This window comes from Strix uralensis, unplaced genomic scaffold, assembly GCF_047716275.1.
Source record: "Strix uralensis isolate ZFMK-TIS-50842 unplaced genomic scaffold, bStrUra1 scaffold_461, whole genome shotgun sequence".
Lineage (NCBI taxonomy): Eukaryota > Metazoa > Chordata > Aves > Strigiformes > Strigidae > Strix > Strix uralensis.
The window spans coordinates 20001-36711 of NW_027437055.1; the positions used below are offsets into that span (position 1 = coordinate 20001).

Here is a 16711-nt window from a genome sequence, read left to right on the forward strand (position 1 = left end):
CCGCGTGTCACACGAGGGGTCCGCATGTCGCACGAGGGGTCCACGTGTCGCACGAGGGCTCCCTGTGCGCTGGGGGCGGGGGGGTTTTTAGCCGCCGCCCCGTACACGCGTGTGCAAAGGTCGCGTGTGCCCGAGCCCACGGCCCGGGGCGTGTGCGCCACCTCCTCGTGCGCCTGCACACGCGTGTGAACGCCGGACACGCTCGCGGGAGCATCCTGTGTGCACACACGCTTCCCCACGCGCAGAGGCCTCGTGCACAGGCGTGCTCACATGTGGGCGCTCCCCGCACGCTCGCACACGTGTGCCGCGCTCACACGCACACGCTCCCCTTTGCGGCGCCTCTGCACGCACATGCGCTCCCCGTGCGCACACACACTTGCACACGAGCTCCGCACGTGCACACAGGCTCCGCTACGTCTGTATTCTCTGCACGCACACGCTTGCACACTCGTGCGTGCACGTGCGCCGTACACGTGTGCTTCCTTGCACGCACACGCTTGCACACGCCTGCTCCACGTGCACATGCATGGTCCCACGTGTACGGCACACGCACACACGTGCTCCCCATGCACGTGCGTGCTCCCACACGCCTGCGCCCTGTGCGCGCACACGCTTGCACACGTGTGCTCTCTGCGGACACGCACATGTGTGCTCCTGTGTACCCTCACTGGCACATGTGCGCTCCCCGTGTGCACATGCTTGCACACGCGTGCTCCCCATGTACACGCACTCCCCTACACGTGCTCCCCGTGCGTTCACACTCGCACACACGTGCTCCTGGTGCCCACGTGTGCTCCCCGTGCACACACGCCTGCCCGTGCGTGCTCTGTGTGTACATGCGTGCTCCCAGAGACGTGCTCCCCGTGCACACACGCTTACACACACACACGCTCCAGGTGCGCGCGTGTGCTCCCTGTGCCTGCAGGCTTGCACAGGCGTGTTCCCCGTGCACACACACTTGCACACACGTGCTCCTGGTGCCCGCACACGCTCCCCTTGCACACACGCTTCCACGCGCACACTCCCGCGGCACACACACGCTCCCTGTGCCCCCACACGCTTGCACACGCGCGTTCCAGGCGCCCACAAGCACTCCCCGTGCACACACCCCCTCCCCCCGCACGCACCCTTGCACACGCGTGTTCCCGCTGCTCACACCCGCTCCCCGCCCCCGCCACAACTGGTTCAAGGGCCCCCCAATGTCACGGCGCCGAGCTGGGGCCGGCGTGTCCCCGCGTGTGTCCCCGTGTCCCCGTGCGTGTCCCCGTGTCCCCCCGGGACGTGCCCCACTTCCCGCCACCCGCTAAAAATAACCCGACCCAGCCTGGGCTTGGCGTGTGCACCCGCGTGTGCGAGCGTGCGAGGGCGTGCGAGGGGCTGGGGGGGGCTGCGTGTGCCCCTGAAGGTGGTGGTGGGGGGTGTGTGCACACGCGTGTGCTGCACATGTGTGAGCATTTGCGGGGTGGCACCGCCAGGCGTGTGCGTGCACACACGTGTGCAAGCGTGTGGGGGCTGGGGGGGCTCGGGGGGGGTTGGGGGTCACCCTGCTCTCCCCCCCCAAAGTCCCCCCAGCCATGTGCTGCTGCCCCAAACCCTGCCCTGTGCGTGCACACGCGTGTGCAAGCGTGTCCATACGTGTGCAAGTGTCAGGGTGCTGGGGGGAGTCTGGGGGTGCTGGGGGGGGTGCTGGGGGGGGTCTGGGGGTGTCGGGGGGGGTCTGGGGGTTTCGGGGGGGGGTCACCCACCTTTCCCCCCCCAGCCCGTGTGACGGTGCAGCGTGTTGTGTGCACATACGTGTGCAAGCGTGTGCATGCATGTACAAGCATGGGGGGAGCTGGGGGGGGTGGGGGGCTGTGGGGGGATTCGGGGGGGGGTCACCGCCCCCCCCAGCCCCACGCGGCTGCAACGACCCCTCGCGCAGCCACACGCTGCCCCACGCGCGCACATACGTGTGCAAGCGCGTCCGTGCGTGTGCAAGCATGTGGGTGCCGGCGGGGGCTCGGGGGGGGGTTTAGGGGTGCCGGGGGGGGGTCACCCACCTCTGCCCCCCCCCCAGCCGTGTGATGGTGGCAGCATGCCGCGCACGCCGGCCTCCAGCGAGGAGGAGGAGGGTCGGGGCTCCGAGTACCCCGAGGGCGACTCGGACTCGGGGAGCTCCCGCGAGGGCCCCCCCGGAGCCAACCCCGGCCCCCCCCGAGCCCGCGGGCCCCCCCGGCCCCCCCCGGCCCCCGACGACACCCACTTCAGCATGATGGTCTTCCGCATCGGGATCCCCGACCTGCACCAGACGGTGAGCGGGGGGGGGCAGCCCCCCCAGAAATAAAGGGGGGGAGGGAGGGTGTCCCCCAAAACAGAGGGAGGGTCCCCAAAAATTGGGGGGGGGGGCTTAAAAGTAGAGGGAGGCCCAAAGATATGAGGGGGTTCCCCAAAATGGCAAAAAATAGACGGGACCCCCAAAAATAGGGGGGGGCCCCTAAAATATGGGGGGTCCCGGAATTAGGGGAGGCGTCCCTAAAAGTAGGGGGGGGCTCCAAAGGTAGGGGGTGACTCCCAAAAATAAATATAGGGGTCCCCCAAAAACTGGGGGCTCCCTAAAAGGATGGGGGGGGTCCCCTAATGTCTTGGGGGGCCTCAGAAGATACGGGGTGTCCCTGAAAAATAGGGGGGTCCCCGTCAAAAGGGGGGGCTCACAAAAATTATGCAGGGGCCCCCAAAATAGGGGGGTTCCTAAAAATATGGGGGGGGGCACAAAAATAGGTGTATCCCTGAAAAATATGGGGGGTGGCCGCAAAAATGGGGGTGTCCCTAACAAGGAGGAGTCCCCAGAAATGTGGGGGGGGCCCCCAAAATAGGGTGGGTCCCCCAAAATACGGGGGTAACCAAAAGTAGGGGGGGGTGTCCAAAAATCGGGGAGTTTCCAATAATAGAGGTGTCCCTCAGAAATATGGGGGTTCCCCGAAATTGGGGGGGGTCCCCAGATATGTAGGGGAGGCCCCTAAAAATATGGGGGGTGCCCCCCCAAATATGGTGGGGTCCCTGAAAGGAGGGAAGGTCCCCAAAGGTGGGGGGGGGCTCCCAAAAATATAAGGGGTGCCCCAAAAGTAGGTGGTTCCCCAAAACTAGGGGAGGGTCCCCAAAAGTAGGTGGGGGGGTCCTCTAAAAGGATGGGGGGGGGCCAAAGGTAGGGGGTGTCCCCCCCAAAATACGGGTTCACTCAAGGGGTGATTGAGGGTCTCATTGGGGGGGTCCCCCCGCCCTGGCCCCCCCCAGAAGTGCCGGGGGCGGCTCCCCCCAGGGGTGCTGGGGGTCCTCCTGGGGGGTGCCCCTGCCCTGACCCCCCGCAGAGGTGCCGGGGGCTCCCCACAGGGGTGTTGGGGGTCCCCCCAGGGAGTGCCCCCACCCTGACCCCCCCCCCCAGAAGTGCCGGGGGCTCCCCCCAGGGGTGCTGGGGGTCCCGCCGGGGGGTGCCCCCGCCCTGACGCCCCCCGTGCCCCCCCAGAAGTGCCTGCGCTTCGACCCGGGCGCGGCGGTGTGGGCGGCCAAGCAGCAGCTGCTCTGCGCCCTGACCGAGGGGCTCCACGACGGCCTCAACTACGGCCTCTTCCAGCCCGCGGCCGCCGGCAGAGACGCCAAATTCCTGGACGAGGAGCGGCCGCTGCGCGATTACCCGCAGAGCTTCGACCAGGGCGTGCCCTACCTCGAGGTGGGCGGGGCAAAGGGGGTGGGCGGGGCAAAGGGGCGGGGGGGGTGTGAGATGTGCCGTGACCCGGAGCCTGGATCAGGGCGTGTCCTACCGCCGGGGTGGGCGGGGCTATGGGGTGGGCTGTGCAAAGGGGCGTGGCCTGTGGTGTCTTGACGCCCCCCAGGGTTTCACCCAGGGCGTGTCCTACCGGGGTGGGCGGTGCCTGGGGTGGGCGGGGCTCCGCGGGGGGGCGGAGCGTCCCGCTGTGATTTGACACCCGCGGAGCTTCCCGGGGGGCGGGGCCTGCGGGCTGAAGGGGGCGGGGGGGGCGTGTCCCTCTGCCGAGGGCCGTGTCCCCGCTGACCCCCCCCCGCAGTTCCGCTACAAGACCCGCGTGTACAAACAAACCAACCTGGACGAGAAGCAGCTGGCGAAGCTCCACACCAAGGTGGGGCCGCCCCGGGCCCTCCCCGACCCGGCCCCGCCCCTGGCCCCGCCCCTCCCTGCCTGGCCCCGCCCCTTCTGCTCCCCCCCCCCCCCCCCCCCCCCCCCCCCCCCGGTGTCCCTGCATGGGCCCAGTGTCCCCAACACCCCCCCACCAGCCCCGTGACCCCACGATGTCACCGTGTCCCCGTGACACCCCCCCTGTGACCCCCCGTGTCCCCACGACCCCACCGTGTCCCCTCACCCCCCGTGTCCCCCCGTGTCCCCTGTCCTGTGTCACCGTGTCCCCCCCGTGTGTTCCCTCACCCCCCACGTCCCCGTGTGTCCCCCCAGTGTCCCCCTGGGTGTCCCCTCTGCCCATGTCCCCCCCGTGTCCCATGTCCCCCTGTGCCCCCCCGTGTCCCCTGACCGTGTCCCCGTGTCCCCGCAGACGGGGCTGCGGAAGTTTCTGGACTACGTGCAGCACGGCTCGGCCGAGAAGGTGGCGCGGCTGCTGGACCGCGGCCTCGACCCCAACTACCACGACTCCGACTCGGGGGGTGAGACCCCCCGGCCCCTGGGGACCGCCCTGGCCCCTGGGGACACCCCTGACCCCTGGAGACACCCCCTGACCCCTGGGGCCCCCTCGGCCCCTGGGGACACCCCTGACCCCTGAGGACCCCCCCAGCCCCTGAGGACCCCCCTGACCCCTGGGGACCCCCCCTGACCCCTGAGGACCCCCCCGGCCCCTGAGGACCCCCCTGACTCCTGGGGACCCCCCCTGACCCCTGGGGACACCCCCCGGCCCCTGAGGACCCCCCTGACCCCTGGGGACCCCTCCTGACCCCTGGAGACACCCCCTAACCCCTGGGGAACCCCTGACCCCTGGGGACACCCCCTGACCCTGGGGACACCCTCTGACCCCTGGGGACACCCCCCCAGCCCTGGGGACCCCCCCACATGACCCTGAGCACCCTTGGGGACACCTCCATGTGTCATGACCCCCCCCCAATGGCCCCACCCCCTCCCCATGTCCTCTACGGCCCCATGGCCCCCCCACGCCCCCATGGGCACGTGTCCCCACACCCCCCCCATGGCCTCACCCGTCCCCACCCCCCCAGTGTCCCCGGGGCCCCCCCATCCCCGTCCCCCCATGGGTGTGGGGGTAACGGGGTGCCCCCCCCCCCCTTTAGAGACCCCCCTGACACTGGCGGCGCAGCGGGAGGGGCCGGGGGAGGTGGAGATCATCCGGCTGCTCTGCCTGGGGGGGGCCCACCTCGACTTCCGCGCCCGCGACGGGGCCACGGCCCTGCACCGCGCCGTCTGCACCCGCCGCTACCCCGCCCTGCTGGTGGGTGCTGGGGGCACCCACGGGGGCGTGCGGGCATGGGGGGACACCCGTGGGTGGGCGTGGGAGGGAGGGGGCTCCCATGGAGGGGTTATGGGCACCCATGGGGGGCACCCACGGGTGGGGCCTGCAGCGGGCGCGTGATGCTGCTTGTGTGGGGGTGGGGGTGCCCTGTGGGTGCTGTGAGGGCTCTATAGGTGCCCCCTTGGGTGCGCTGTGGGTGCCCTATGGGTGCGGTGGGTGCTATGGGTGCTCTATGGGTGCCCAGTGGGTGCTGTGGGTGCTCTGTGGGTGCCCTGTGGGTGCGGTGGGTGCTGTGGGTGCTCTATGGGTGCCCCGTGGGTGCAGCGGTGCCCCCCGCAGGCGCTGCTGGACCTGGGGGGTTCCCCCAACTACAAGGACCGCCGGGGCCTGACCCCCCTGTACCACACGGCCATGGTGGGGGGCGACCCCCGGTGCTGCGAGCTGCTGCTCTACAACCGCGCCCACATCGGCACCGTGGACGAGAACGGCTGGCAGGAGATCCACCAGGTGCCACCGCGCCACAGCGTCACAGCGTCACCGTGTCACAGCGTCACCGCGTCACCGTGTCACCGCGTCACCGTGTCACAGCATCACCGTGTCACTGCGTCACCGTGTCACTGTGTCACCCCGGCACTGCGCCACCGCGTCACAGCGTCACCGCGTCACCGTGTCACTGCGTCACCGTGTCACCGCGTCACAGTGTCACCATGTCACTGTGTCACTGTGTCACCGCATCACCGTGTCACTGCGTCACCCCGGCACTGTGGCACTGTGGCACCCTGGCACCGTGTCATCGTGTCCCCACGTCACCCTGGCACCGTGGCACCATGACAACACGTCACCATTTCCCCGTGTCACCGTGTCACTGTGTCAGCATGTCACCACATCACCATGACAACGTGTCACCATTTCCCTGTGGTCCCACGTCACTGTGTCACCACGACCCCGTGTCACTGTGTCACCACATTGTCCTGTCACTGTGACAACACGTCACTATTTCCCCATGGCCCCATGTCACTGTGTCATCATGTCACTGTGTCACCGTGTCACCATGTTACCATGTCACCACATCATCCTGTCACCATGACAACGTGTCACCATGACAACACGTCACCATTCCCCCGTGGTCCCACGTCACTGTGGGCTCATGACCCCACGTCACTGTGTCACTGTGACAACAACATGTCACCATTTCCCTGTGGCATTGTGTCACCATGTCACCCCTGTCACCGTGACAATGCGTCACCATTTCCCTGTGGCACCACGTCACCCTGTCACTGTGACACCATGTCACCATTTCCCTGCGGTACCATGTCACTGTGTCACCATGACAACATGTCACCATTTTCCCATGGCCCCATGTCACTGTGTTCCCATGTCACCATGTCACTGTGTCACCGCAGCCCCAGGACCCCATGTCCCTGTATCCCCTGTCCCCATGTCCCCAGGGGTGTCCCCCTGCCCTGTCCCCGTGTCCCCAGGCGTGTCCCTGTCCCCAGGGGTGTCCCCCTGCCCTGTCCCCGTGTCCCCAGGCGTGTCCCTGTCCCCAGGGGTGTCACCCTGCCCTGTCCCCGTGTCCCCAGGCGTGTCCCTGTCCCCAGGGGTGTCACCCTGCCCTGTCCCCGTGTCCCCAGGCGTGCCAGCACGGGCACTCGCAGCACCTGGAGCATTTGCTGTTCTACGGGGCGGAGGCGGCGGCGCAGAACGCGTCCGGCAACACGGCGCTGCACATCTGCGCCCTCTACAACAAGGTGGGGACAGGGACATGGGGACAGGGGACAGGACAGGTGATGTGGGGCTGCACATCCACACGCTCTACAGCAAGGTGGGGACATGGACACGGGGACAAGGGACAGAGCACACGGGGACAAGGGATGGGGGACAGGGACATGGGGCTGCACATCCGCGCCCTCTACAACAAGGTGGGGACAGGACGGGACGGGACACGGGGAGGGGGGACAAGGACACGGGGACATGGGGTGGGACAGGGGACACCCACGGGGACGGGGGACACGGGGTCCCACACGTGTGTCCCCAGGAGAGCTGCGCCCGCATCCTGCTGTACCGGGGGGCCAACAAGGAGGTGAAGAACAACAGCGGGCAAACGCCCTTCCAGGTGTGACCGGGGGGGACACGGGGGGGACACGGGGGGGGACATGGGGGGGACACGGGGGGGGACAGAGGGGTGCAGAGGGGGCTGGGAGGGACATGGAGGAGACACGGAAGGAGGGACCCTCCCAGGTTGGGGGGGGGGGGCAGTGTCATACCCCCTCCATGGGGACCCCCCCGAGTGAGTGAGTGTCCCCCCGTGTCCCCCCCCCAGGTCGCCGTCATCGCCGGGAACTTTGAACTGGGGGAGTTGATCAAAAACCACCGAGACTCGGACGTGGGTGAGTGGGGGGGACGGGGGGGGCGGGGGGGGGACCGGGGGGGCCACGGGTGAACCCACCATGTGGTGCCAGGAGGCGCCCCCCCCCCCCCCCCTGGCCCCTCCCCCCCCCCATATCCCCCCCCTCCACTGACCCCCCCACTGACCCCCCCCGCCCCCCCAGTGCCGTTCCAGGAGAGCCCCCAGTTCGCGGGGCGGCGCCGGGAGGGGGTGCGGGGGCTCCCCCTGCCCCCCCAGCGCCTGCTGCGCGCCAACAGCGACACGGGGGGGGCCGCCCTCCCCGACTGGGTGCTGCGGGGCCCCCCCCGGCGCCCCCCCCGCCCCCCGTCCCCCCTCGGGCACCCTGCGAAGCGCCAGCAGCCCCCGGGGGGCCCGGGCCCGCTCCCCCTCCCGCGGGGCGGCACCCAGAGGAGCCCCGGCGGCAGCCCCGGGGGAGGCCCAGGTACCGGGGGGGGGCAGTGGGGGGGTCTGGGGGCAGGGAGCCCTTGGGTGGGGGGCTGGGGGGGCTCTGGGTGCCAGGATTCTCTAGGTGGGGGGCTGGGTCCCTTGGGTGGGGGTCTGATGCCCGTGACCCCCTGGGTGGAGTTTGGGGTGCCCATATCCCCCCTGGGTGGGGCTCAGGGTGCCCATATCCCCCCTGGGTGGGGGTCAGGGTGCCCATATCCCCCCTGGGTGGGGCTCAGGGTGCCCATATCCCCCCGGGAGGGGGTCAGGGTGCTCATATCCCCCCTGGGTGGGGCTCAGGGTGCCCATATCCCTCTGGGTGGGGGTCAGGGTGCCCATATCCCCCCTGGGTGGGGCTCAGGTGCCCATATCCCCCCGGGAGGGGGTCAGGGTGCCCATATCCCCCCGGGTGGGGGTCAGGGGTGCCCATATCCCTCTGGGTGGGGGTCAGGGTGCCCATATCCCCCCTGGGTGGGGCTCAGGGTGCCCATATCCCCCCGGGAGGGGGTCAGGGTGCCCATATCCCCCCGGGTGGGGGTCAGGGTGCCCATATCCCCCCGGGAGGGGGTCAGGGTGCCCATATCCCCCCTGGGTGGGGCTCAGGGTGCCCATATCCCCCCGGGAGGGGGTCAGGGTGCCCATATCCCCCTGGGTGGGGGTCAGGGTGCCCATATCCCCCCGGGAGGGGGTCAGGGTGCCCATATCCCTCTGGGTGGGGGTCAGGGTGCCCATATCCCCCTTGGGTGGGGCTCAGGGTGCCCATATCCCCCCTGGTGGGGGGTCAGGGTGCCCATATCCCTCTGGGTGGGGCTCAGGGTGCCCATATCCCTCTGGGTGGGGGTCAGGGTGCCCATATCCCCCCTGGGTGGGCTCAGGGTGCCCATATCCCCCCGGGTGGGGGTCAGGGTGCCCATATCCCCCCTGGGTGGGGGTCAGGGTGCCCATATCCCCCCGGGAGGGGGTCAGGGTGCCCATATCCCTCTGGGTGGGGGTCAGGGTGCCCATATCCCCCCGGGAGGGGGTCAGGGTGCCCATATCCCCCCTGGGTGGGGGTCAGGGTGCCCATATCCCCCCGGGAGGGGGTCAGGGTGCCCATATCCCTCTGGGTGGGGGTCAGGGGTGCCCATATCCCCCCGGGAGGGGCTCAGGGTGCCCATATCCCCCCGGGTGGGGGTCAGGGTGCCCATATCCCTCTGGGTGGGGGTCAGGGTGCCCATATCCCCCCGGGAGGGGCTCAGGGTGCCCACGTCCCCCCGGGTGGGTGTGGCGGGGGGTCCCTCGGCGGGGTCCTCCCCGGGGTGTCCTCCGGCAGCTCCAGCGGGCTGGGCCGGGACGCGGGGGGCCGGGGGCACCCTGGGGACCCGCGGGTGTGAAGCGGAAGCTCTACTCGGCCGTGCCGGCCGCACCTTCCTGGCCGTGAAGCCCTACCAGGCCCAGGGCGAGGGCGAGCTCTCCCTCAGCAAGGGCGAGCGCATCAAGGGTGGGTGCCCCCCGGGGGGAGGGGTGCCCCGGTGCCTGGGGTCCCGCGGGGGGGGGCGGTGGGTGCCCCCGTGCCTGGGGTCCTGCTGGGGGGGGTGTCAGTGGGTGGCCCGGGTGCCTGGGGTCCCCTTTTGGGGGGGCGGGTGCCCCCGATGTCTCAAGCCCCTTTTGGGGGGGGGGGGGTGTCCTGGGCACCTGGTTCACTATTTCAGGGGTTGGTGGGTGCCTGGGGGCCCTTTTTGAGGGGGGGGTAGTGGGTGCCCCCAGTGTCTGGGTCCCCTTTGGGAGGGGGGGCTGTGGGGTGCGCTGTGGGGCAGAACCTCCCCCCCCCCATCCCCATCAGTGCTCAGGGAGTTGGGGGGGGCGGGGGGGGGGAGGGCACAGGAGGGGTTGCGGGGGGTCGTGGGGTGGCCCGTGGGCAGATCACCCCCCCCAGCCGCCCCCCCCCTCCCCCGCAGTGCTGAGCGTGGGCGAGGGGGGGTTCTGGGAGGGCCAAGCCGCGGCCGCATCGGCTGGTTCCCCTCCGACTGCGTGGAAGAGGTGCCCCCCCCGCACCCCCGAGGGCAAGACAGGTACGGGGGGGGGGGGCGGGACACCCCAACCTGCCCCACACCTGCCCCCCAAGGGGGACCCCAAACCTGGACCCCACAGCCTGGGCAGGGGAGGGGGGGGGGCAAAAATTGGACCCACCCCGATGGGACCCCTCAAGCAGGAGCCTGAAATGGGACCCCTAAGTGGGGGGACACCCCCCCAACAAGGGAACAAGGGCGCCCCCCCAACCCGCCCCCCCAAGTGGGACCCACAGCCTGGAGGGGGGGAGGGGGCAACAATTGGACCTCTAAGTGGGACCCCCCCCAACCTGGACCCCCCAAATGGGCCCCCCCAACCTGGGGGGGCCTCCCCAGCCCCACAGTGGGTGCCCCGGGGATCCCCAGCCCCCCCGGGCCCCCCCGGGCCCCCCCCGGCCCCCCGGGACCCCCGTGTCGGTGCCCCCAGAGAGCCGCAGCGACAAGGCCAAGCGCCTCTTCCGCCATTACACCGTCGGCTCCTACGACAGCTTCGATGCCCCCAGGTGAGGCCCCCCCCGCACCCCAAACCCCCCCGGACCCCCCCAGACCCTCCGCACCCCCTCCTTGAACTCTCCAACCCCCCCTCCGAACCCCCAACCCCTCCTTAACCCCCCCCAAGACCCTCAACCCCCCCCGTGAGAACCCCAAAACCCACTGGATTCCCCAGACCCCCCCCAAACCCCAAAGGACCCCCAAACTCACCCAGTCGCTCCGAGCGCCCCCCAAATTCCCCCCCAAAACCCAGGAAAACCCCCAAAATCCCCCCCCCCAGGCCTGAGCGCCCCAACCCCAAATCCCCCCCAAATTCCCCCCAAAACCGCCCCCAAAGCTTCATCCCCCCCCAAACCCCCCAAATTCCCCCCAAATCCCCGAGACCCCCCCCAAAGCCTGAACCCAATTCCAAATCCCCCAAATCCCCCCAAACCCCAAATCTGCCCAAATCTCCCCCAAAACCCCAGGACCGCCCCAAAGCCTCAGCCCCCCCCCAAACCTCCAAACCCCTCAAATCCCCTAAATTCCCCCCAAATCCCCAAGACCCCCCGAGCCTGACCCCCCCAATCCCCCCCAAACAGCCCCTCCCTGTCCGGAAGTCCCCCCCAATCCCCCCCAATCCCCCCCAGCCCCCCAGAACCCCTCCCCACCCCCACCCCCACCCCCCCCCCCGTTCCCGACTCGAGGCTCCCCCCCGCCGTGGGGGAGGGGCCCCCCCAGGACCTGGCCCGGTTCAGCCCGTCCTTGCACACGCGTGTGTGTCCCCCCCCGTGTCCCCCCCCCGCCGTGTCCCCTCCCCCCCCTCCACGACCCACTTAGCAGCTTCGGGGCGCGGCGGCGGCTTCGGGGCGCTGGGGGGGCCGGGGCACCCATGGGTGCTGCGGGACCCCCCGGCCGGCGCCATGGGGCCGGAGGAGGTGGGGTGAGTCGGGGGGGGGCAGAAACTTGGGGGGCTGGGGGGGGTGGGGGGGTGTCTGGGGGGCAGTTGGGGGCGTGGGGGGGCCTATGGGGGTGCTGGTCTGTGGGGCTGGGGGGTCTGGGGGGCACTGGGGGGGGGGTCTGGGGGGCAACTGGGGAGGGCGTGAGCAGCCGTGTGCGACCCTCGTGCAAACCCTCGTGCGAGCCCCCTGCGTCCCGGGGTGCTGTGCTGGTGCTGTACTGGAGCTGTACTGGGGCTGTACTGGTGCTGTACTGGGGCTGTACTGGGGCTGTACTGGGTGCTATAGGGGTGCTGTACTGGTGCTGTGCTGGTGCTGTACTGGAGCTGTACTGGTGCTGTACCGGGTGCTATAGGGGTGCTGTACTGGTGCTGTACTGGGGCTGTACTGGGGCTGTACTGGGGCTGTACTGGAGCTGTACTGGTGCTGTACTGGGGCTGTACTGGGGCTGTACTGGGTGCTATAGGGGTGCTGTGCTGCAGCTGTACTGGGGCTGTACTGGTGCTGTACCGGGTGCTATAGGGGTGCTGTACTGGTGCTGTACTGGGGCTGTACTGGAGCTGTACTGGTGCTGTACTGGGTGCTGTAGGGGTGCTGTGCTGGTGCCGGTTCCATACTGGGAGTTATACGGGGTGCTGGTGCTGTACTGGTGCTTTACTGGAGCTGAACTGGTGCTGAACTGGTGCTGTGCTCGGTGCTGTGCTGGTGCTTTACTGGAGCTGAACTGGTGCTGGACCGGGAGTTCTGCTGGTGCTGGACTGGTGCTGGTGCCGTTTCCATACTGGGGGCTCTATGGGGTGTTGGTGCTGTACTGGTGCTGTACTGGAGCTGTACTGGAGCTGTCCTGGGTGCTGAACTGGAGCTGTACCAGTCCCGAACTGGGGCCGTACTGGGGCCGTACCGGGGCTGTTCCGGGCCGTACTGGGGCCGTACTGGGGCCGTACCGGGCCGTACTGGTGCCGTACTGGTGCCGTACTGGTGCCGTACCGGGGCAGTTCCGGGCCGTACTGGGGCCGTACTGGGGCCGTACCGGGGCCGTACTGGTGCCGTACTGGGGCCGTACTGGGGCCGTATCGGGGCCATACCGCGCCGTACTGGTGCCGTACCGGGGCTGTTCCGGGCCGTACTGGGGCCGTACTGGGGCCGTACTGGGGCCGTACCGGGGCCGGTCGCGGTTCAGTCGCCGGAGCCGCCGCCGGAGCGGGAGCAGCCGCCGCGCCGGGGCCGTGACGGGCCGGACTGGGCCGTACCGGGGCTGGACTGGGCTGCACTGGGGCCGGACTGGGCTGCACTGGGGCCGGACTGGGTCGTACTGGGACTCTACCGGGCTGCACCGGGGGCCGTACGGGACCGCACCGGGGCTGGACTGGGCCGTACCGGGCTCTACCGGGGCCGTACCGGGGCTGCGCTGGGGCCGTACCGGGGCCGGACTGGGCCGGACTGGGGCCGGACTGGGCCGTACTGGGCCGGGACCGCGCCGGACCGGGGCCGCTGCCGCTGCGGGGGCCGCTCCCGGGGCCGGGCCCCGCCGATGACGCCGGTTCCGTAACCGGTTCCCGTTAACCGCGGGGGGGTGGGGTGGGGAGGGGGAGGGGGAGGGGGGGGTGGCGGTGTCACCCCTCGGGGTGTCCCCGCGGTGGGTCCCGGGGGGGTCGCCGGGCCCCCGGCCATGCGGCAGAGCCCCCCGGTAGCGCCATGGCCCGTTGGGGGCCCCCCCCCGCCCCCCCCCGCCGCCCCTCCCCCCCTCTCCTCCAGCTGGCCCCTCCTGGGCCCCCCCCGCCGCAGCGTCTGGTACATCTACAGGTAGGGGGGGGGAGGGGAGGGGGGGGGGGGCACCCGCGGACCCCGGCACCGCCCCCCCCCCCGGCCCTGTCCCCCCCCAAATCCCGGGATCCATCCCCCCCCCCCCGCACCCCCCATCCCGGTCCCTATCAGGGCCCCACCCCCCCCCCAGGGCCACTGCCCCCCCCCCGCCCCCCCCCGTGTCCCCCCCCCGTCCCTCCCCTGTCCCTCCCCCGTCCCCCCCCCGTCCCCCCCCGTCCCCCCCGTCCCCCTCCCCCCCCCCTCATTGTTTGTGCCCCCCCATCCCCCCGCTGCGGTGGGGACACGTGGGGGGGGGGACACGCGGGGGGGGCATGGGGCCGGGGGGGGTGCATGGGGTAGATCGGTCCCAGCACACACGGGGACACGCGTGGGGGACACGGGGACGGGTCTGGGGGCACAGGGACACGCGTGGGGACACGTGTGGGGGCACAGGGACATGTGTGGGGACATGGGGACATGCGTGGGGACAGGGCCCTGCATGGGGACACGTGTGGGGGCACAGGGACATGTGTGGGGACACGGGGACATGTCTGGGGGACACGGGGACAGCGTGGGGACAGGGCCCTGCATGGGGACATGGGGACACGTGTGGGGACACGTGTGAGGATGCGTGGGGGCACAGGGACATGTGTGGGGACACGGGGGACGTGTCTGGGGACACGGGGACACGCGTGAGGACACATATGGGGACAGGGCCTTGCATGGCAACACGAGAACACGTTGGACACGATGACATGTGTGGGGACATGGGGACACGCGTGGGGACATGTGTGGGGGCACAGGGACATGCGTGGGGACACAAGAACACACATGGGGACACGAGGACATGCGTGGGGACAGGACTGTGCATGGGGACACGCGTGGGGACACGGGGATGTGCCAGGGACACGCCTGGGGCCGGGCTGTGACACACACACGGGGACACGTCACACGTGTGGCCTCCTGCCCCGGGGACACGTGTGCACACGCGTGTGCATGTCTGTGCGTGTCACCGGCAGCGGGGGTGTCGCACACGCGTGTGCGGGGGGCGGGGGGGTGTGTGGGGCCGGGGGGGGGGACCTGGGGACACGGAGCCACCTCGGTGACCCCCTGTGACCCCGGGCCGTGTCCCCCGTGTCCCCGCAGTGATTACATCATCAAGGAGAAGACGGTTTTGCTGCAGAAAAGGACAACGAGGGGTTCGGGTTCGTCCTGCGGGGGGCCAAGGGTGAGCCGGGGCCGGGGGGGCCTCGGGGGGGCGTTGGGGGGGGTCTGGGGGGCCCTGGGGGGGCCCTGAAGGCTTCTGGGGGGGTCTCTGGGGGTCTGGAGGGTCCCTGGGGGGCTCGGGGGGGGTGCAGGGGGTCCCTGGGGGGTCTGGAGGGTCCCTGGGGGGCTCAGGGGGGGGGTGCAGGGGGTCCCTGGGGGGGTCTGGAGGGTCCCTGGGGGGCTCGGGGGGGGGCCATGAGGGAGTCGGGGGGGGGGTGTGTGGGGGGGCTGAAAAGTGTCAAGAGGGTCCCAGGGGGGTCTGGGGGGGCCCTGGGGGGGACCTGGGGGGGTCTGGAGGAGGAGCCGGGGGAACTGGGGGGGCCGGAGGGGGTGGAGGGGCTTTAGGGGCATCCGTGGGGACAAGTGGGGGGCTGGGGGGGGTCCTGGGGGGGGCCAAGAGCACCCCGGGGGGGGGGGTGTCTTAGGAGCACCCGTGGGGTGAGTTTGGGGGGTCCCGAGGGGCCGGGGGGGTCCTCGCCGCCGCGGAAGGGGAGGGGGCCGCGTCCCCCCGTGTGTGCCCCCCCCCGTGCCCCCCCGTGACCCCCCCGGCCCCCCCGGCCCCCCCACAGCGCAGACCCCCATCGAGGAGTTCACCCCCACCCCGGCCTTCCCCGCGCTCCAGTACCTCGAGTCGGTGGACGAGGGCGGCGTCGCCTGGCGGGCGGGGCTGCGGATGGGCGACTTCCTCATCGAGGTGAGGGCACCCGCGGGCACCCAGCACCCACGGGGCACCCACTGACCCCCAGCACCCACGGGGCACCCACTGACCCCCCAGCACCCACGGGGCACCCACTGACACCCCCAGCACCCACGGGGCACCCACTGACCCCCAGCACCCACGGGGCACCCACTGACACCCCCAGCACCCACGGGGCACCCACTGACCCCCCAGCACCCACGGGGGCACCCACTGGCACCCAGCACCCACAGGGGCACCCACGGGCACCCAGCACCCACGGGGGGACCCACAGACACCCCCAGCACCCACAGCCCCCCAGCACCCCCACCAGGCACCCAACACCCACCCCCGGGCACCCCCCCTCCTGCTCTCAGGCATGTGCACACGTGTGTGTGCGTGTACCCACATGTGCAGGCGTGTTCCAGCGTGCTCGGCCGCGCCCCGGCGTGTCAGGGCGTGTCGTGGTGTGTCGGGGCGTGTGCTGGCGTGTGTTGGTGTGTCCTGGTGTGCCTGGGCGTGAGCTGGTGTGTCAGGGCGTGTCCTGGCATGTGCCAGCATGTCAGGGCATGTTCTGGTGTGCCTTGGTGTGTGCTGGCATGTGCTGGCATGTCCTGGCATGTGCTGGTGTGTGCTGGCGTGTCCTGACATGTGTTAGGGTGCCTTGGTGTGTCCTGGCGTGTCCTGGCATACCCTGGCATGTGCTGGGCATGTCAGGGCGTGTTCTGGCGTGTCCTGGCGTGTTCTGGCGTGTCAGGGCGTGTGGCGGTGCCGCAGGTGAACGGGCAGAACGTGGTCAAGGTCGGGCACCGCCAGGTCGTCAACATGATCCGCCAGGGCGGGAACAGTCTGGTGGTCAAGGTCGTCATGGTGACGCGACACCCCGAGGCCCCGAGGGACCCCGCCGCAGGGGTACCCGCGGGGGGGCACCGGGGGGGCCCGGGGCCATGGGGGGGGTGCCCTGCATGGCTGGGCCTGGGGGGGGGGGGGGGCACCCATGGGTGGGGGGGTCCCCTGGGTGCCCCGTGGGAGGGGTCCCACGTCTGGGTCCACGTTGGGGGGGGGGAACCCAAGTTCATGGGGGGTGGGGGGGTCCCCAACATCTGGGTCCGTGGGGGGGGCACCCAAGTTCATGGGGGGGTCCCGGGTCCATGGCTCTGGGGGGGGGGGGGGTGTCC

The 16711-nt window shown here is 70.7% G+C and overlaps 1 protein-coding gene across 1 annotated transcript in view; it reads left to right on the forward strand.

Annotated features, from left to right (window-relative positions):
* Positions 1-16426, forward strand: part of LOC141938956 (SH3 and multiple ankyrin repeat domains protein 1-like) — a gene marked incomplete at its 3' end in the record, with an annotated part of 17883 nt that extends 1457 nt beyond the window's left edge. The window contains 17 exon segments of the mRNA XM_074857990.1: positions 2057-2290; positions 3500-3703; positions 4059-4130; positions 4557-4665; positions 5299-5456; positions 5817-5984; positions 7112-7228; positions 7516-7593; positions 7801-7867; positions 8030-8308; positions 9623-9790; positions 10248-10361; positions 10786-10861; positions 14738-14772; positions 14775-14819; positions 15427-15551; positions 16311-16426. Of these exon segments, the coding sequence (XP_074714091.1) occupies positions 2075-2290; positions 3500-3703; positions 4059-4130; positions 4557-4665; positions 5299-5456; positions 5817-5984; positions 7112-7228; positions 7516-7593; positions 7801-7867; positions 8030-8308; positions 9623-9790; positions 10248-10361; positions 10786-10861; positions 14738-14772; positions 14775-14819; positions 15427-15551; positions 16311-16426 (2147 nt within the window).
* Positions 16427-16711: the final 285 nt, after the last annotated feature.